The 21,072-nt window shown below is 56.7% G+C and overlaps 1 protein-coding gene across 1 annotated transcript; it reads right to left on the reverse strand.

The window, feature by feature from the left end:
* Positions 1-1,405: 1,405 nt before the first annotated feature.
* On the reverse strand, positions 1,406-19,816 carry IQCA1L (IQ motif containing with AAA domain 1 like). Its single transcript, XM_068972465.1, is given in 20 exon segments — positions 1,406-1,504; positions 1,926-2,056; positions 2,059-2,145; positions 2,860-3,037; positions 3,289-3,375; positions 3,826-4,025; positions 4,675-4,782; positions 4,945-5,027; positions 5,734-5,792; positions 5,886-5,969; positions 10,035-10,141; positions 10,492-10,567; positions 10,721-10,840; positions 11,263-11,347; positions 12,759-12,964; positions 14,315-14,386; positions 16,945-17,130; positions 17,414-17,533; positions 18,783-19,110; positions 19,806-19,816. Coding segments are annotated over 20 exon segments (2,427 nt in total).
* Between the last annotated feature and the right edge of the window lie 1,256 nt (positions 19,817-21,072).

The following is a 21,072-nucleotide window of genomic DNA, read 5'->3' on the forward strand; positions in this document are numbered from 1 at the left end:
GGCACTGACCCCCATCTCTCTGGGTGACCCCGGGGGTCTCCCATGCCATCGCTACCTGGCAATCAAGGAGGAAGTACTCTGTCCATTGGGGGTACCTTAGGATAAAGAGAGCACTTCCCCAGGGGAGATGAAAAGGGGAGAAGGGAGAAAGGAAACTCGAAACCAGCCCCTGGGGGACCCCGTGCCCAGCACGGGACCCTCTCGGGCCAGTCCAGCTGTCTCCTCTCCCTTGGCCCTCAAGACACGGGCCACACGCTTTGACCTTTATTCAAATGATCCTTACACAGCTCTTTTGGCGATCACCCTGGGGCTCCCAGAGCTCGGTGGCATGGTTATCCCGAGCTCCCTAGGGTCCCCCTCGAAGCCTGCAGGCGGCCTTCCACCAAGGGCAGGAGGCCGTGTCCCTTTTATCCCCCACCTCCGCCACTGAGGGTTATAGGAAGGAGTGCTGAGCTCCGGCAGGTGGGAATGGGAGGGGTGGTGTTCAGAGGAACGGTGAGACCCCTCAGCGAAGATGATGGGTCTGCCCACAGCCCTCGCCCTGCCTACGGGGGCCTGCCTTTCCCTACCGCCTTTTCCCCTAGAACCGTCTCCCCTTGCCCCTACTCCGATCCACTGCTGCCCCAGAGACGCTCTTGTAGAAATAAACCCTAGAATAGAAGGGACCTTGGAGATCCAACCTCTTCTCACTACACTGAAGAAGGCAAGTGAGGCCCAGAGACAGGAAAGGACCACGCGAGACCACTCAGGTTACAGCCCGGGTCCGCTGGTCCCACGCTCCAGCTTTTGTTTTTTCTTCGATACTCACTGTAGACCTTTTTCTCCTCCTTCTCCTGTTTTTCTCCCTTAAACACCTCTGACCTCCCAGATGGCACTAGTACTAAAGAGCTCGCCTGCCAACGCGGGAGACATTAGAGACGCAGGCTCAATCCCTGGGTCAGGAAGATGCCCCTGGAGCAGGGAATGGCAACCCACTCCAGTATATCCTTGCCTGGAGAATCCCGTGGATAGAGAAGCCTAGCGGGCTCCAGTCCACGCGGTCGCAAAGGGTCAGACACAACTAAGCACGCACACACGGACACCTCAGGGAGGGGGAGGGCTGGGGAGCCAGGGCGGGGAAATGACAGCAAGTGAAGACACCAGGTCGGGGTCAGAGGAGTCTGGGAACCAAAGCAGAGCTGGCTTGTGAGCGGCGGCGCCGGGGGTGGAGAGAGGGTGGCTGCGAAGTGGAGCAAGGCTGAGCCGGGCAGGGGCACAGAGCAAGGGGTGGGAAGCGTGGACATGGACAAAGAGAGCAGGTCCCCGAGCCGTCTGGCCGTTTATACCTCTGCCCCGCCCCAGGTCCCTCCTGGCCCATGGGGCCCCACCCATCCTGCTCCTAATCTCAGGCACCCCAGCCTCAGCATCACTTCTTCTCCTTTGCCAGCTTGGCCTCCTCAGCAGCATCCTGGTCCTTGAGAAGCTTCATCCTCTTCTTGCCCAGCGGGGTCTTGAAGTACCAGTCCTGGGTTGCAGGAAGGGGGGAGGCGACAGGTCAGACCCTTCGCTCTGCTGGCTGACCTCGCCCTTCCCTTCAGATAGATCTGCGTCTTCCACGCGCGGGTCCTCTGCTCTCCTCTGGGGTCCTAGGGTTCCTGCCAGAGCCCTGGTTTCCCTCACTCATCACCGGATACTCTGGGCCACGGTCAGGGGTGAGAGGTCTCCTCCCCTGCCCTGTACCCCCTGGTCCTCCCCCGGCCATCCCCAGGGTCAGTGGCTGCGGGTGCCCAGCTGGCCCTGCCCACGAGTCCTTCTCTTCTGAGCTCCACGGGGAGCAGACGGAGGGGTCCAAAGTACACTATGGGCCTGGGGGGGCTTCAGAGGGCTGACTCCCCCACTGCTGTTGGTCCTGCCCCCCCCCCCCGCCGCCCCCACCAAAGCCTCACCTTCAGGGACTCCTCCTCCTCCCTGTACACCGGGTCCAGCTTCGCCAGGGGCCCCAGGAACTCTGAGGTCAGGAGGGGCCGCTTGGACAGCTGCAGGAGCCGCCGCTCAGTCAGCACCGCCTGGATGGCTTGTAGCCGTCGGACACCTTGGCCAGGGCGCTGATGTCCAGGTGCTGGGTCCCCTGGACTCCCTGGGCCTCAATCATATGCCTCCAGAGCACTGCACACAGTTGAGGGTGGGGGGACACGGGGCAGGGAGAGGCAGTGGGCGCCTCCGTGTCTACAGAGGAGCTCTGTGCTTCTGGAAGGCCGCCCGGTGTCCAGCAGCGCCCCTGCTCCCGGGGAGGTAAGGATCTTCCTCCCCACTTAACATGGCAAGTGAGACTCCGAGGACTTGAGCGGCCTGCCCATGTCTACAGAGGCACACCAGGCCCCAGGCCCCAGGGCGGCATGTCTAGCCATCCTTCCAGAACACCTGGAGTGGAGGTCAGGACTCAGGGCAGGGGCGGATAGGGGAAGCAGGGAGCTTTGGCAAGGGCAGCCCTTCGACCCCTTCTCTGACCTGACCCCACATTCCCCGGCCTCACCATGAAAAAAGTGAAAAAGTGTTAGTCACTCCGTCGTATCCGACTCTGTGCGACCCCATGGAGACTGTAGCCTGCCAGGCTCCTCTGTCCGTGGGATTCTCCAGGCAAGAATACTGGAGTGGGCTGCCATTCCCTTCTCCAGGGGAATCTTCCCAACCCAGGGATAGAACCTGCATCTCCTGCATTGCAGGCAGATTCTTTTACCATCTGAGCCGCCAGGGAAGACCTGGGTCGGGAAGATCCCCTGCAGGAGGGCAGGGCTACCCACTCCAGCATCCTGGCCTGGAGAATCCCACAGGCAGAGGAACCTGGTGGGCTGCAGTCCACAGGGTTGCAAGGGGCCTCACCATAACGAGAGGCATAATCGGGCCGAGGCAGGAGGAGGATGCGCTCGTAGGTTCGGCAAAGGCCCTTCATCTCGGCCACCTGTGGCCGGTCGGTGGTCCCGATCAGCATCACGCGGTCCCCGGGACTCAGCAGCCGCAGGGCCTTGGTGAGGTCCTTCTTTATTCGCTTCGGGTCCATCTGTTCCGGGGACGGTGGGGAGGGAGAGGTGGGGTGGGGACCAGGGACATCATAGTGGCTTCTAATTCACAAAGCTCAGCCTCACAAGGACCGTGGTGGGGGTGGGGGCAGACGGGAGGGGCTGTCAGTCCCGCTTTAAGGGTAAGGACGGAAGGCAGGAGGAGGACTCGTCAGAGGCCGCGTGGCGGGTGAGGTCTGGAGTGACGTGAACACACCCATGCCTGCCAGCCCTGCCCACGGGCTCTGCCCACCTCCTCCTCTTCTTTGGGGGCCCGCTTGTAGAAAGTCTTCTCCGCATTCCCAATCCAGATCACAGAGGGCTGTAGGTACCGAGCCACCTGGATGCATCAGAGAACAGAAGCCCGAGGTTAGATGTCCTTGGGGAAGGGTCCCTTCCCCATCCGGTTGAACCCAGGGTCAGGGCCGTCCTCGGTCAGTGGCCGGATTCGTTCACACATCCTGCCTGCCCCACCTCTGTGCCCTTCCAACACCCATCACACCAGAGTCCCTGCCCTCCCTGGGGTGATGGTGGTGGTGCGGGGGGCTATGTGTTCAGCTTCATCTCTGCCAAAAGAAGAAAGTACCCTGTCATCCACTTCCTTCCCACCTCCCCCATCACTGGGGCTTTGGGAATCCACAAACTCCCAGCAGGGACTAACTGGTAGGGAGACCTCACCAGCTCCTGAAATGACTCCGCAGCTGGGTGACCCTCCCACCCCCCCACCGAGCCCACCCGTCCCTGTTGTCTCAGTCTGAGAACTCGAGATGCCATCGGGAGACTCCCAGACCTTAAAGACAACGTGTACCAGCATCTGCCCGCCAGTCTTGCCGGGGTATTTGCCCTGCAGGTTCTCCGGCGACAGGTCGAAAAGGTTGGCACCGGTCTCCGTGCATACGGCCTTCACCAGCATCTTCTTGCCCATGCCGGAGGGGCCCACCAGGAGGATGGAGCGGATGAGGGGAGCCATGGCGTGTACATCTGGGGAGCCTGAGAGAGAAGACGGAGTGGGGGCGGCTAGGGGCCGGCAGGGGGCCGGGGGTGGAGACGTTGAGTCAGGGGAGGCCATGGGCCCCAGGCTGGGCAAGACGAGGGTCAGGTCACGGCTGCACTCTTCTGCCCCAGGGCCTGGGCAATGCCCCCGGGAGAGGCAGCCTGGATGGAGCCTAATGGTTTAGCAAGCCTAATTCTGAAGGGCTACATGGGAAGGGGGACACTGGCGGGGAGAGAGCGGGGTTCAGAAGAGAGCCTCCCTCCTCCCAGTACCCTTTCTTCTTTCCATCCCACCTGTTTCCATTCCTGGATTTTGAAGGGATGGAATTAAAGGGCGTGTGACAAAGCCCTTCAGAAAGATTCAGCCTTTGGTGTGTTTCAGGGAGTGGGGGGCTGATCTTCTGGGAACAGGATAGACTAGGGCAGATTGCTCAGGACTGAGGGAGGGGCTGGAAATGTGGGTTCCTCAGCAGGTTGAGGGTCTGCCTGGCTTCAGAGTGTGACCTCTGGGGGGCCCCAAGGAAGGCACAGGGGGAGCCTGACATGCATCCAAAGCCTGTCAGGAGGGTGGATGGATCCACCCTCCTCAGCCCCCTGTCCCTAAGCCCCACCACTCCAGGGCCTGCCTCCCCACCAGGCCTCTCACCGAGCCGCAGAATCCCGTACAAGGCCATGTTCTGCCTGATGTCAGCCAGGGAGGGCATAGGCAGCTTGTTTGCCAAGTTCAGGGCTGATCCGAGGTAGAGGCAGTCACCTGGGGTGGGGAGGGGGGCGCAGCTGGTGAGCGGCACCTGCTGGGGCAGGGCACACGGGGAGAGGGGTCACGCAGGGCTGGCAGTCGGCTTTGGGGGTGGCCACGGCCAGGGGAACCGCTCCTTGGTCCAGCCCTGGAGCAGGCGCTGCGGGGAGGTCTCACCAACGTAGTCTTTCAAGGGCACTGTCTCGCTCTTCTTTAGAAGGCCTAAGACGACGAGCTCTTCAAACAGGGAGTCCATAGGCCTGGCAGAGGATGGCGCAGGGGGGCACCCAGGACAAAAGGAAAGGGACACAGATTGGTGGGGGCGCTGCAGGCAGGAGCAAGGGGGACTCGCCAGAGGTACCCTGTCCACCTTCCTGCGGTCAGACAGCATCGGAAGGCACAATGCTGGCCCACTGGCCCAGACGGTAGCGTGCCCCAGCTGGGTGCCCTGGGGTTTGAGTGGTGTGTGAGAAGGACCAGCACCCTCTGAGACCCAACGTGGGTGACACACAGCCCCTTCCTAGAAACCACATGGAAGATGTACATGCTATCAGGAGGCTGGGGGCGGGGCTGGCCAGGAACGCAGCTGGCCCCAGTGTGCTCACATCACCAGAGGAGTAGAAAGGGGCCACTGGCAAGGCCCCGACGCCCCAGAGTGGGATGCCCAAGGGTGGCAGGGGAGTGGGGAAGGAAGGAGACACAGGAAACAGGGAGCGTTTGGAACAATGCCCCACTCACAGCTCATCCTGAATCTCCACTTTCAAAGCACTTTCTTGTGCTTGAGTTCATCCTCACTGCTCTCCCGTGAGTTTGGTGGGGCAGGGACTCAGGTTACTGAGGACGGGGGCTCAGAGAGGTTAAGTGACTTCCCCCAGGTCACACAGCTACAGAACCAGGCCCTGAAGTCTGATCTGTCCTGGACGAGGGCTCACTCCACCACCCCCAGGAAAGTGCGGGCTCTGCTACCTGTCTGGGGTCAGGTCTTTTTCCTTCTTCTTCTTCCCAGGTTTCTTGCCTGCCTTCTTCTGGTAGAAAGCAAACACAGGCAGTAGTCTTCTCTTCCTTGCCTCCCCCGCCCGAGCGCCCTGCCTTGTTCCAGCCCCAGCCCCTCGTCTTGCCTTCGGAGGCTTCACAGGCCTCGTCTCCTCCCTGTCCACGGCCAACCTCAGGTTCTTCAGCTCCTGACGCATCAGATCATCCACCTGGGGGCCGGCAGGGGGTGTGATGGGGTGACCGGGGCTTGGGGAGGACAGGTAGGAGGCTGAGGATGAAGTCGGGGTCGGGGGGCCCTCAGGGAAGATCCAGCCCAGCCCAGTGATGGCAGCTGGTGGGGGTGGAGGGTTCTTTCGGAATGTCCCAACCCTGATCCATATCTCGCTCATGCTTGAGCCTGGCATTCATGTGGGCAGAAGCTCTGAGGATGGAGCCAGTCAGCTTTCAGTTCAAGCCCCAGTTCAGTTCAGTTCAGTTCAGTTCAGTTCAGTTCAGTTATGTCCAATTCTTTGTGGCCCTATGGACTGCAGCACACCAAGCCTTCCTGCCGGGAGCCAGCGTGAAGAATCCCGCCCATGGCAAAGGTTATGAGGAAGGAGGCTTGACATACGCAAAGGCGGGATCAAGCCTCAGGGGTCCCCTTGGAGATTCTCGAGCATCTACCCCCAAAACCAGAGTCTGCCTACCTTACTGCAGTATGTTTCCACCTAGTCTTCTGACACTAACAGGGGGCTATCCCCCACCACCTTTCTCTGGAAAAAGTTAACTTAGAGCTCCAGTTAACAGTCTCCTGCATACAAAAGGAGTGTCTCAGCTCAAACCCCTCTGATGGCTCTCTAACTTTCCTGACAGGTTTACCCAGACTTTTACAACTACGCATGTGATTGTTTATAGCCCCCCAACCGCGAGAGGCACGAAGCTTAAAACATTTTAAAGATACAGAGCCTTTTTCAAAGAGCTAAGAATTATATTGGTGAAAGGTTTTCATTGTTGTGTTAATGACTGCCACCAGGCCTCCATATCCTTTATCTTTTAGGCCCCTGGAGGATATTGATCAATGTAATTGGGATGCAGAAATAGGAATATAGTAGTTTTGATGTTAGCAATACTAGACTTTTGAGTTAATGAATTTTCTCTTTGTTATAAATCACAGTACTCCTCTTTCCTTGTTATAAATTGTTGTGTCCTTGCTATGTAAGAATGTAGCCTTAATTAGTGCTTTCTGAGAGTGGCACCTGACTTTAGTAAGAACAACACTTTTAGGGCAAATAAGTTTTCTGGTTGACGGACCCTTATCAGAAAAGGGCCATAAAATGCTAATAGGCCTCCCGGCCAGAAGATGATGTAAATCACCCAAGACCTGTGTATACAGCTAGGTATGCAGAGAGAAAGCCTGGTCTCGATAAAGGTCAGGGCTGCTGACCTTGCATGATTTTGTATTATCCATTGATCTCTATGTACAAAAAAAAAAAGTATTAAAGCTTTCCTGGAAAATAAAGGACGAACCAGTTTCTCAGAAATCTGGCTTCCCCCGTGTCTTCTTTTCTTTCTTACTCTATTTTCTGGCTGATTCCCCTCTGGAGCATAGAGGCTCATCATGTCTACTTATTTGTGTGGGCTTCTAAGACCCACGTGAGAGGGAGCCTAAGGCGGGGCACCCTCTGCTATTCAAGCAGGCGCCTGTGGCCTTATGTAGACAGTGTAAGTCTCTTGTCTGAGGCTTTATTGGCTTTCTATGTAAACCAAGGAATACAGCCTCTTTCTCTCCTCTATTTTCTTAACTTTCAAACTCTTTCCTTATCTCTCTCTAAATCTATATATCTGTCTCGCCACACCGTCCCCGCTTAAAATTACCCTGGATCTACCGGGGCTGGACCCCAGCACCTCCCTGTCCATCACCAGCTCCCAGAGCTTACTCAAACTCATGTCCTTTGAGTCAGTGATGCCATCCAATCATCTCATCCTCTGTCATCCCCTTCTCCTCCCACTTTCAATCTTCCCTAGCATCAAGGGTTTTTCCAATGAGTCAGTGCTTCACATCAGGTGGCCAAAGTATTGGAGCTTCAGCTTTAGCATCAGTCCTTCCAATGAACACCCAGGACTGATCTCCTTTAGGATGGACTGGCTGGATCTCATTGCAGTCCAAGGGACTCTCAAGAGTCTTCTCCAATACCACAGTTCAAAAGTATCAATTCTTTGGCACTCAGCTTTCTTTTAGTCCAACTCTCACATCCATACATGACCACTGGAAAAACCATAGCCTTGACTAGATGGACCTTTGTTGGCAAAGTAGTGTCTCTGCTTTTGAATATGCTGTCTAGGTTGGTCATAACTTTCCTTCAAAGGAGTGAGCGTCTTCTAATTTCATGGCTTAGGTCACCATCTGCAGTGATTCTGGAGCCCAAGAAAATAAAGTCTCTCACTGTTTCCATTGTTTCCCCAGTTATTTGCATGAAGTGATGGGACCAGATGCCGTTATCTCTGTTTTCTGAACGTTGAGTTATAAGCCAACTTTTTCACTCTCCTCTTTCACTTTCATCAAGAAGCTCTTAGTTCTTCTTCACTTTCTGCCATAAGGGTGGTGTCATCTGCATATCTGAGGTTATTGATACTTCTCCCAGCAATCTTGATTTCAGCTTGTGCTTCATCCACTCTGACATTTCTCATGATGTACTCTGCATGTAAGTTAAATAACCAGCATGACAATATACAGCCTTGACGTACTCCTTTCCCTATTTGGAACAGGTCTGTTCTTCCATGTCCAGTTCTAACTGTTGCCTCTTGACCTGCATACAGATTTCTCAGGAATCAGGTAAGGTGGTCTGGTATTCCCATCTCTTGAAGAATTTCTCACAGTTTCTTGTGATCCACACAGTCAAAGGCTTTGGCATAATCAATAAAGTAGAAATAGATGTTTTTCTGGAACTCTTGCTTTTTTGATGATCAAATGGATATTGGCAATTTGATCTCTGATTCCTCTGCCTTTTCTAAATCCAGCTTGAACATCTAGAAGTTCATAGTTCACATATTGTTGAGGCTTGGCTTGGAGAATTTTGAGCATTACTTTGCTAGTGTGTGAGATGAGTGCAATTGTGTGGTAGTTTGAGCATTCTTTGGCATTGCCTTTCTTTGGGATTGAATGAAAACTGACCTTTTCCAGTCCTGTGGCCACTGCTGAGTTTTCCAAATTTGCAGGCATATTGAGTGCAACACTTTCACAGCATCATCTTTCAGGATTTGAAGTAGCTCAACTGGAATTCCATCACCTCCACTAGCTTTGTTCGTAGTGATGCTTCCTAAGGCCCACTTGACTTCACATTCCAGGATGTCTGGCTCTAGGTGAGTGATCACACCATTGTGGTTATCTGGGTCATGAAAATCTTTTTTGTATAGTTTTTCTGTGTATTCTTGCCACATCTTCTTAATCTCTTCTGCTTCTGTTACATCCATACCATTTCTATTCTTTATCGAGCCCATCTCTGCATGAAATGTTCCCTTGGTATCTCTAATTTTCTTGAAGAGATCTCTAGTCTTTCCCATTCTATTGTTCTCCTGTATTTATTTGCGTTGTTCACTGAGGAGGTTTTCTTATCTTTCCTTGCTATTCTCTGGAACTCTGCATTCAAATGGGTATCTCATTTTCTCCCTTGCCTTTAGCTCAAACCCCAGATCCACTGTTTAAAGTCTGCATGGGGGACTTTCCTGCTGGCCCCATGGCTAAGAATCTGTCTTGCAATGCAGGGGATGCAGGTTCAATCCCTGATCAGAGAACGAAGATCACGCATGCCACAGAGCAACTAAGCTGTGCCCCACAACTAGTGACCCCCCACCCACAACTAGAGAGTCCGTGTGCTGCAACGAAACGTCTCAAGGGCTGCAACTAAGATCCAATGCTGCCAAATAAATTAAATAGTCTGCGTGACCTTGAGCAATTTCGTGACCTCTCAGGCTCAGGTTCCTCACATGGGATGTCAAGAAAATTAAGGCGTCTGCCTCACATGTTGTTGGAAAGATTGTGTGATCCAATGCTCCCAAGGTGGGCAGCACAGGGTGGGCAGAGGACGGTGGGTATGTCCCCGGCATAGAGCCCCTCATGTCCCCCGCCCTCAGGGCTGTGTCAGAGGACCCCAGGGACCAAGATGCCCCCAGATGGGAACGGGACTACACCAGGCAGGCGGTGCCTAGAGGCAGGGTGCTGCAGAGGCTGGCAGGCCGGGGGCTGGTGGGCAGCAAGGATGGAGTCTGATCCTTGGAGGCCCCGCAGGGATGCTCACCTGTATCCGGATCTCCTGTTCCACCTCTTTCCTCTCTTCCATCTTGAGGGTCTCAGAGTCAAAACTCTGGCTGGGAAAGAGGCTGTCAAACCGGTTCTTCCACAGATCTGCTGGTGCAGGGGCGTATGTCCAGGATCCAGATGTACACACACACTCACGCTCATGTGCATACAGAAGCTCACAGGTGCACGCATGCACGCTGGCCCAGCTCTCCTCTCACTGAGCTGCCTGGCACTTCCAGCCAGACTGCAGATCCAGGCCTGATCCCAAGGCCTGTGGCCACAGGATTCAGACCCACAGCCCAGGGAGCACACCTCACGCCCCTCTCCTCTTCGGCTTTCTCCCTTCGGCCGTCACCCCCATGTCCCCATGCCCCCTACACGTGGCACGGGCCCACTCTCCCAGGGACCAAGGTCACCCCAAGACCCCACAGGCCTGACCGCCCCTCTGCTCTCACTCATGTACTCCTTGTGGCCAGCGTTAATTGCAGGGATGGATTTGGAAGGCAGTGCTCTAAGCATCGTGTCTGCTTCCTGGAACAGAGACATCCTCCACTCAGAGCCCTCACCTCCACGCATCACCTCCGCGCATCTGGGCCTGATGCTCTCAGACCCGCCTCCCGCCAGGCACTCTCTGAGACTCCGTGCCCCTGCCCCCTTGGTCCGTGGCTCCAGGCGGTGCCTTACTCCCTTCTTGGTCTTTTCTCCCTTCTTCTTTTTCTCTTTTTCCTCCTTTTCTTTCTCCTTACTTTTCTCTTGCTCCTTTTTTTTGTTCTCCTGGACTTGCACCTCCAGTTCCATCCTCACCTGTGACAGGCACAGGAAGATGCTTTGGAGAAGACTAAGCGGGTTGATACGAGCCAGAGAATCCCAGGGCCTGAGCTAGGGGTGGACCCAGGATTCCCAAGGCCTCGCGTCACTGGTGCGACCCCGGCATCGAGGGTCCAGGAAGAAAGGGGCTCAACTGAGTGGGTGGGTGCTTGCTCAGAGCTGCTGCTCTCCCCGGGGGTCTCCATGGAAGTGGGGAGATGGAGTCACAGTGCTCTCATCACACAGTCACCTCTCTCTGACCCGGGGGGCTTCTCCAGCTCCTTCCGGGGACCCCTTCCTGCACCACACCTGCATCCTCTCCCCCAGCCCCCGCCACCCTCCGCTGACACTCAGGTTACTCTCTTTAACCTCAGATCCCACCTAACACAGAAGCGCCTCTATTCCCACCTCTGGGGTACCTGTTCTGGAGTCTTGTCTGCAAAGATCAGGGAGGATCCACCTAAAGACTCGTCTGGATAATCAGGAAATCGGCCGGTGAGGGCACTAAATGGACATAAGATGGTCGGAGAGATGGATGGATGGAAGAATGGGTGGATAGATGAGTGGACGGAAAAGTGGATGGGTTGGATGGGTGCATGGATAGATGGGCGGAGGAACAGAAGGATAAATGGATGATGGATGGGTGGACAGATGGGTGGGTGGATGGACAGATGGGTGGATGGACAGAGGGGTGGACGGATGGATAGATGGATGCGTGGACGGATGGACGGATGGGTGGATGGGTGGGTGGATGGACAGATGGGTGGAGGAACAGAAGGATAAACGGATGATGGGTGGGTGGACAGATGGGTGGATGGATGGAAGGGTGGATGGATGGGTGGCTGGCTGGATGCACGGACGGATGGACAGATGGGTGGATGGATGGAAGGGTGGACAGATGGACAGATGGGTGGATGGATGGAAGGGTGGACGGATGGACAGATGGGTGGATGGATGCATGGACGGATGGACAGATGGGCAGAGGAACAGAAGGATAAATGGATGATGGATAGGTAGACGGGTGGGTGGATGGACAGATGGGTGGATGGACGGAGGGGTGGACGGATGGATAGATGGATGCGTGGACGGATGGACGGATGGGTGGATGGGTGGGTGGATGGACAGATGGGTGGAGGAACAGAAGGATAAATGGATGATGGATGGGTAGACAGATGGGTGGGTGGATGGACAGATGGGTGGATGGACAGAGGGGTGGACGGATGGGTGGCTGGCTGGATGCACGGATGGATGGACAGATGGGTGGATGGATGGAAGGGTGGACAGATGGACAGATGGGTGGATGGATGCATGGATGGATGTACAGATGGGTGGAGGAACAGAAGGATAAATGGATGATGGCTGGGTGGACAGATGGGTGGGTGGATGGACAGATGGGTGGATGGATGGAAGGGTGGACGGATGGGTGGCTGGCTGGATGCATGGACGGATGGACAGATGGGCGGATGGATGCATGGATGGATGGACAGATGGGCGGAGGAACAGAAGGATAAATGGATGATGGATAGGTAGACAGATGGGTGGGTGGATGGACAGATGGGTGGATGGACGGAGGGGTGGACGGATGGGTGGCTGGCTGGCTGGCTGGATGGATGGACGGTGGAGAAAGACAAAGGACAAGGCAGACAGGGAGAGGGGGAGGGAGTGGATCGTTACAGGACAGAGTAGGGAGACCAGTGAGGGGGGGTCCCTGGACACTCTCCCATCTTATTCTGGCGTTTTCTCTGCCATCTGGGGAAGCAGGAAGTCATGAGTGGTGCTGTTCCCGCAGGCTGGGGGCCCCGAGTTACACCCAGTGTGTCAGCAGGTTGGGGGTAAGCCGGGGTGGGCTGAGAAAGGCAAGAGGGGGGTTCCCGGCGGGGGAGGGGGCGGGTCCGCGGGGGCCGGGGACACTGACTGGCACTCGATGAACCACTGTCGGGTCTGCTCCTTCATCTTCTCCTTCATGTCGGGCCCCTCCACCTCCCTGAGGGGGTCGTGGGCCTTCACCACGGCCAGCTGGAGCTCCTCCTCCTTCTCTGCCTGCCGGAGCCTGCGCACATCTGCCCCGAGGCTGGCCTGGGACCAGGTGCCCACGGGCTCCGCCGGGCTGGCTGAGGGGAGCTGGGGACGTGGACGGGGAGGCGAGGGGCTCAGGGGTGGGAGTGGGGTGCCCCAGCACTCCCCATCCCCGCACAGAGCCCCGTGTGCGCACACACCCACGCGGAACAGCAGGGCTTGCCTGCATCAGAAGAAATTGTGTTTGCAGCCTGAAACTCGTCTGTGTAAATTACTCTGATAATGAGTTTGCTAGATGCATCCGGGCTGGCCCCCCCACCCCCGCCCGCTCCCCCAGCACCCGCGCCCCCCACCCCAGCCTCCAGCCCCAGCCCCAGCCCCACCCCCACGCCCAGCGCCCGTGTTGGCAGCCGCTCCGCAGCCACTTTCCCGCCTCATTGGCTCCCAAATGTATTTTAAATATCACTCTGCGCAGAGACAATTACTGAAAACGCTGAGCTCACACTGTTGATGGGCCCAGGCGGCCGGGCTCATTCCTCACCTACCAGTCGTGCCATGGTCCCCTGCCCCCCGACCCCACCAAGACACGACCCAGCCCTGGCCTCCTGGGGTCCGGCTGCCCTGGTCATCAGCGAGCTCCGACCTCCGCTCCCACGTGGGCCACCCGGTCCTTCCCTCCTTCTGAAGCCCCCAGCCTCCTTGGAGCGGCCATCCCAGCCCTGGCCTCCGATTCTTCTGTCCCCAACCCCAGCACCCCCTCCCAGCCCCTCCTTCAATCTCCCCTTATAGGCCAGGCTTTCGTGGCTCTGCCCAGGGCCCAGCGCCCTCCCAGGGATCGCAGAACCTCACCCCTGTGATGGCTTCCTCTCCTAAGTCAGCAGAGCCCAGCTGGGGGCCGATCACCACAGAGTACAGGACTCGGGTCTGTCTTCCCCGCCTGCACCCTCACCCCTGGCCACCCATGCTCCCCACCCCCACCCTCCATGGGCACATTCATGCCCCAGTCACCTAGCTCACACTTAGCCATTCTGCCTGCAGGGCAGAGGAGAGGAAGGAGTCGGGGATCTCAGAGCGAGTGGGGAGCCTGTGCCCCCCGCGAAAGGCTCTGGGGTGAAGGGGGTGTGTCCTCATCGCAACTGGGCCCCCCACGTGCTTCTCCCAGAGGCTGCAGGAAACCCACTGGCCCTGGGAACTGGCCTTGTGCCACTGCGGGGCCCACTCCCTGCAGCCTCTCCTGCCAGCTCCATCGTGGGCCAGGGGACAGGATGCTCTGAGCCACCGTCCCTCACCCCACCCCATGTATGACTTCCTTCCAAAGGGCTCGGGGGGGGGGGAGCAGGAAGGGACGTGGCTTGGCAGTGGCTTTGTGGTGACCTTCCACCAGGGTCCCCAGACCCTCCTCCCCCAGTCCTCAGTGGAGGGAGGTGTGCACAGGGCTGGGGGCAGGACGCTCACCATGCCGATGAACTCCATCTCGGATCGCCGGTCCTGCTGAGTGCGTTTCCTCTGCAGGTAACCCTTCCACACCTGGGGGGACACATGGGCCCGGACACTCCCCACACTGCCTTTCTGCTGGGATGCAGGGTAGTGGGCAGAGCTCTGGGGAGGGCACCCCTAGGATACAGCTCACTGGCCACTGACCCTTGAGCAGAGATAGCCCAGACAGGGTGGGGCCGGTCTGCACCCAGACCCCCGGCACTCTCGGAGCCCCCCAGGAATCCCCTCTGTCTCATCTCCACCTTCTAACCTGCCTTTAAAAATATTTCTGTTCTTGGTTGCGGCAGGTGAACTCTTAGCTGCAGCATGTGGGATCTAGTTCCCCAACCGAGGATCAAACCTGGGCCTCTTGCATTGGGAGTGCAGAGTCTTAGCCAACAGACCACTAGGGAAGTCCCTAACCTGCTGTATCTTTTAAGGCACAAATCAGAGCTCAGACTCCACCTCCTCTGAGAAGCCCTCCCTGCTCTCACTTCTCAGCATACTTGCAGCATCTGGAGTAAATGCTTGCTTCCACCCAGGCCCATAGACCTGGGTGCTGTTGAGACCATGCAGCTCCCCTAATTAATCCCTACATGTTACAAGGGAACTGAGGCCAGAGATGGGACATGGCCTTTCCCAGGTCCCAGGGCCGTTCGGCGCAGAGCCGAGACCAAGGCCCGGTTTCCTGACTCCTCACCCAGGGCTCCTCTCCCGGCTACTCTTGGGCCCGTGGCCAACCCGGTGCCCTGGGGAGAATAGAGGGAGGCAGGGCCAGTGCCTCACCCGGCAGTTTGACTGGGACAGAGCCTCAGTGGGCAGGCTCTGTCCAGGCTCCTGGCCAGGCTTTGTCCTCCTGCTCCCGTGAAAAGCACAGGAAAGACCCCTGATAACTGAGGGCCTCACACAATCTCCCCCTCTGATGAGTGGGGAACCCGGGACCTGGGACGCAGTGTTGCCATACCCTTGAGGTCTGGAGACAGGGACGAAAGGACGAGATTTGACTTTCGGGTTGGGGGAGGATGCTCCAGCTTTGGGGCTGACCCTCCTTCTCCAAAGGCTTGTTTTATCGAGCCCCGAGGATGAGGACCCCCTGTTCACCCGTAGGGCAGCCAGACCTGGGCACAGAATGCACAGCACCCCAGCCCAAGTCCCCTGATTTGCAATCTGAAAATCTATCTCGGTTGGAGAGGACATCTGTTCTCAAGGCTGCTGTCTGTTAGTTGGCTGGTTTGCTCTGGATTTTGGGGAAGAAGTCCTAAGTCTCCTGTATTGGGCTGGGAAACAGAAGTTTTGGAGGCTCTGAGACTTGATAGAAGACGGGAGAGGAGCAGTCCTGGGCCTTCCTGCCCTGGCGTTCCCTAGGGCGCCTCCCATCTTATCAAGCTGGTAAACACTGGCCCTCTGTGAGTCGACTTAGCGCACCTAGGGGGAGATCCGCAGGGCCACCAGGAGACAGGAGAGGCATGCCCGCCAGGACAGCGGGCTGGCACAGGGGGGATCTAGAGATGGAGCTGGGTGTTCTGTAGTGAGGTGGGAGGGGCTGTGATGAAAGGGTGACCTCAGGGGGCCCAGACCCCGAAGACACCTGGAGTCATCAGTTCTCAGACTCCATATCCTTCATCATGCTTCCTTTTGCCTCAGCTACCTGGAGGCTCAGGCTACAATTCAGCGACTCATTTCTTTGCCTTTCTTTTTTATTTTTTCCGTTATGACAGAATGATAACGTTTACAGGAGACTTGGGAAATACAGAAGAGTTACATACGGTTCCACTACATATTACAACTATTTTTTTTCAGTAGCTAAACTAATATATTTAGCTGCAGCTTCCCTGGTGGCTCAGACGGTAAAGTGTCTGCCTGCAGTGCAGGTGACCCAAGTTCGATCCCTGGGTCGGGAACATCCCCTGGAGAAGGAAATGGCAACCCACTCCAGTATCCTTGCCTGAAAGATTCCATGGACAGAGGCCTGGTGGGCTACAGTCCATGGGGTTGCAAAGAGTCGGACACAACTGAGCAACTTCATTTCACTCACTTTCAACATCAAACTCTCAAAAATTCATAAAATGAACAGACAGAAAAGCAGAAGGATATAGTAGGCCGGAAGAGTTTTTGTGACTCATTTTTCACCGTCTTACAAGTTTTGGGAATGATCGTCCACTCTGTTCTGCTGCTGTATTATGGATCTTTCTCCCCTAATTTAAAATTTTTATTTATTATTGTTATTTTTAAAATTTTTGGCCTCACCATGTGGCTTGTGGAATTTTTAGTTCCCTGAACAGGGATTGAACTCAGGTCCTTGGCAGTGAGAATGAGGCGCCCTCACCCCCGGACTGCCAGAGAATTCCCTTTCTCCTTTGATTTTAATGATCCTTCTGTTTGGGGGGCTTTTATGGCGTCCCACTTCAAGTCTTTTGGGGAAGATGGAGAACAAATAATAAATAAGATACATATTTATTACCGATGAAGTTCCCTAGCTTAACATCTAGTTGCGGGGCAGCAGAATCCAAGTGCCTGTATTTCTGTCTTCAATTGCTGAGCCAGGCAGGCTTCCTGGAGGAGGTGACTTTCCTCCAGGGTGCCTGATGTTGGGGGGTGGGGGGTTTTACCTTCTGTATGGTGATGGCTGCTTCATCCTGACTGAACTTGAACCGACCTTCCTCCCAAATCTTCCGGTCTCGCTCCTCCTCTTTCCGAATCTCCCGCATGAAGGTGGCCCGGAGCCTGCCTTGCCTGGCCCGCTCGGCCTTTTGCAGTAGCATTATGGCCTCAGTCCGGCTTAATATTGGAAAGCTCTGGCCACAGCAGGAGCAAAGGAGGAGGAAACGAGGGAGGGTTGCCATCTCCAGTTGGGAGATCAGTCCCCTCAAGACATGCTGGGGGCATGTCCCAGGGCAGTGAGGTGCCCAAGTCGTGTGTCTCTGCCTTGGTGTGGGAAGGTTACGAGGAGCATAGCGCAGCAGTGAGGGGGCCAGGACTACCCAGAGCGCTCTCTGAGGTGGTGAAGGGCAGGACAGGACCTCCACGTCCTGAAGCGGGGAGCTCTGTTCCAGGGCAGGGGGTGTCTCCCTGACTCACCCCCTCTGAGATCTCTGGCTTCAGTCTGGACAGCAGCTCCGTCAGCACGTGTTCCCGCTCCTTCAGGATGCTGGACTGCTCCAGCTCAAAATACTTGGGAATCGGAACCTCCAGGTCTGCCTTTGGGGCAACACAGGAGAAGGAGAGTTGGGAATAAACCTCCAGACCCTCTGTCCAACCCATTACCGCTTTCAGCTGCATACACACCCCTGGGGCTGGCTTCCTCCATCCTAGAGCTGCGGGGTGGGAAATGTACAGATTTTGGGCAGATCGCCCCAAAAGTCATTCCGCTCTTCCTTTGACCTTGTCACGTGCCCAGAGTTGAATTCTGAAGGGTCATGGTAGGTAATGGACAGTGGTCCCAGTCCTAGCTGTACACATGAGTCAACTGGGACCCAAGCTCTTAAAATGGAGGCTCCTAGGCCCTCCCCGGGCAACCACATCAGAATGGCAGGGCCTGGAGAATGTCTTTTTTTTTCAAGTCCACAGATGGGTCTCAGGCAGCTAGTTGGGGAAACTTTGAGTCCTCCTTAGACGTGGAACAGGGAGCCCTGACCTTGGGACGGGCTGGAGGCCAGTGCAGAAGCGCTATGCTCTGGGACTTGCTGATGCACAGACATCCACTGAGGGTCTTGTGAAAATGCAGGGGCAGAGTAGTGGGTCTGGGGTGCAGCCAGAGATTCTGCATCTCTAACAAGCTCCTCGGCGATGCTGACACTGCTGGTCCGCGAACCACGCTTTGAGGAACAAGCCTCCAGGGCTTTCCAGCAATCCCCTGCAATGGGGTTCGTGGATCCTCCTAGCCAACAGAACTTCCAGCCTGACTCCCCAGCCACCCTTAACTACTTTTTTTTTTTTTTAAGATTTGTTTATTTATTTTTGGCTGTGCTAGGGCTTTGTTGCTGCACACAGGCTTTCTCTAGTTGCTGCAAGTGGGGGCTACTCTCTAGTTGGGGGTGCACAGGCTTCTCATTGTGGTGCCTTCTCTTGGGGAGCTCAGGCTCTAGGCTCAGTCGTTGTGGCTCATGGGCTCAGCTGCCACATGGCGTGTGGGATCTTCCCAGAGCAGGGATTGAACCCGCGTCCCTTGCATTGGCAGGCAGACTCAACCACTAGACGACCAGGGAAGTCGCACCTCCTAAGGTGCGTGAACTTTCCAAACCCCATTGTCCTATCTGCCCTGCCTGCCTTCCCTTGCAGATGACGTTCCAGGGCCTGGGGTGTCCGAGGAAAGTCAAGGCCACCCCTACTCCAAGCTGGGGCTGGGGCTTGGTTTGCTTCCACAAGGAGGGGGAGATCAAGGCTAGCCCCCCTCCAGCTCCCCGCCCCCCGAGCTGGGGTGGGTGCGGTGCTTGAGCAGCCCGCGCACCGGGGTGAGCTTTAAGTCCTGCAGCACTTGGTCCAGGCAGTGGGTCTCACACAGGTCGGCGCGAACCAGATCGTCTTTGAGCTCCAGCACGCGGCAGGCCACGCTGTCCAGCAGCCGCCGCAGCAGCCGCCGCTTCTGCGGCTGCACCATCTGGTCGTAGAGGGTGTCGAAGCGGCGCAGCAGCCCCAAGTAGTACAGATACAGGGAGGAGAGCCGGTACTGGAAGGACTGCCGCTCGCGCTCGGAAGCGGCTTCCCGCAGCAGCGGCTCCTGGTCCAGCAGCTCTTCCAAGATCAGGTGGGAGGAGTCCCAGAGGCGCTGGTAAGCTCTGGGAGGAGGGGGCGACAGGGGGCGCCCTGAGCCTCAGAGGAGTGGGTGGGGGGCAGCAGGGGGCACCTTGAGCCTCAGAGTGGGGAAGGGGGCTGAGGAGGGGGCGCCCTGAGCCTGAGAAGAGCAAGGGCGGGGTGGGGTGGGGGGAGCTCCCCTGAGGCGCCTGAAGACCTGAACTCAAGGTCCCAGAAGATGTGATGCTAAGGAGATTCATGGCCCGGAGGTGGAGTTCCAGGAAGGGAGAAGCCTTCAGGAAACTGAGATGGTGGCCCCAGGGAGACCCCCTGAGGCTTAGAGAAGCCGAGGGACTGGAGCTCCTGGGGCTGGAGCCCACTGAGGGAGGAACAAGGAGGGTGACGAATGGGCACCTGCCAAGGGAGGGGACTTTCAGAGCCTGTGGCTGGTCCCTCCAGGCTGGAGGGAGACCCAGCAATGCTGCAATGGTCTAGGATGGTGGGCTGGAAGGGGTGTGAGGGCGAGCTGTAGAGAAAGGTACTGTGCGGAGGGACTGTTCTGGAATCAATAGCCTGAGGGAAACCTGAGCGCGGGCAGGAGCGGCCAGGGTGGCTGTGTGTGTCCGGGGTCCAGGTTGGGCCAGCCCTCAGAAGCCCCTCTCCCACCAGCCCGTCCCCAGAGGCCCGGCCCAAGGACCGGGGAGGCGCCATGCTCTTTGTCCTCCCCTCCTTCACTCACGCCTCAGACATGGTGCCCAACTCCACTCTGCCCTTTGTGAGCTGGTCCTGGAATCCACAGAATGTCTGTGGTTCCACCCAGAGGCCGCTCCACAAAGCCAGAATAGCCCAGGTTTAAGAGTTCTGTCCCATTGTCTCAAAGTTCTAAGGCTGTGAGGGGAAGGGGTTACAGGTACAGGATTGGGGATGCTTATCTTGGAGGACACCCCAGAGGTGGCATGCCAGATGGCGTGGGCTCCCTTGTAGCAAGCCTTGGCCAGGGGACGGTGGGGTCAGCCGCAGCTACTTCCCTTGTGAGGATCAAATGAAAGAACGGGCTTTGTTTGACGTCACCCTGTAGACCATGAGGCTCTGGGTGGTTGTTAGTCCTAAAGGCATTCGTCCAGCTGTCCTCTCTGCTGGAGACCAGGCCCAGCCTCCCTACACTCGTGTGTGACTGCACCACAGGGGCAAAGGGGCAGGAGTTGGGCTTGGCAGGCCTGGGTTCACGTGGCTTGTGGAATCTTAGTTCCCCAACCGGGAACTGAACCCAGGGACACGGCAGTGAAAGAGCAGAGTCCTACCCACTGGATCACCAGGGATGTCCCCGTGCTTCCCTTGAAGTGAGCACAAACACGCCAGTTCCCCTGGGGTCTGACACCAGTTCACAAGGTTCGAGTGAGCTGTACCTGTGTAAAGAATGATGTTGCAAGGAGTAGTAGGTGGGACTCAGTGGTGTTTGGGGGCTCCTTCTGAGCTCTCTGTGGGTTTCCCCATCACTGCTTCAGGCTCACGAGGACATTCTTTGGAAAATTCAAAGCATATCAGCCTGGCTTGGGTCTGCTGCGGTGAGCTTTTGGCTCAGTGTCGAGTGGGGAACGTCTGAATAAATACATAAGGCAAGGGGCAAAGGACAGGGGAGGAGAGGGACAGGCAGAGGATCGGGAGAGGAATCCACGCATCCCCAGAGCTTCCGAGGACCTTGCCGAAATGCAGATTCCCATTCAGCATGCTGAGCTAGAGCCCAGGATTCTGCATTCCTAACCTGCTTTCCCAGGGTGTTACAGAAGCTGCTGGCCTGTGAATCACGCCTAGAGTAGCAAGGAGTGGAAACACAGCGGGGAGTGGGGAGGAGCCGAGCTTCCCGGCCAGGTCTCCTGAGCCAGTCTTTGTCCTGCCCTGGGACAAAAGCTTGGATAATTAGTTCTCACCACGTGGCATTTCCACCGTAGGCTTGACAGCGGAGGAAACAACAGTTCAGCCATCGTTACAGTGAGCCTTTTCAATAT

This window comes from Capricornis sumatraensis, chromosome 5 (assembly GCF_032405125.1).
Source record: "Capricornis sumatraensis isolate serow.1 chromosome 5, serow.2, whole genome shotgun sequence".
Classification (NCBI taxonomy): Eukaryota; Metazoa; Chordata; class Mammalia; order Artiodactyla; family Bovidae; genus Capricornis; species Capricornis sumatraensis.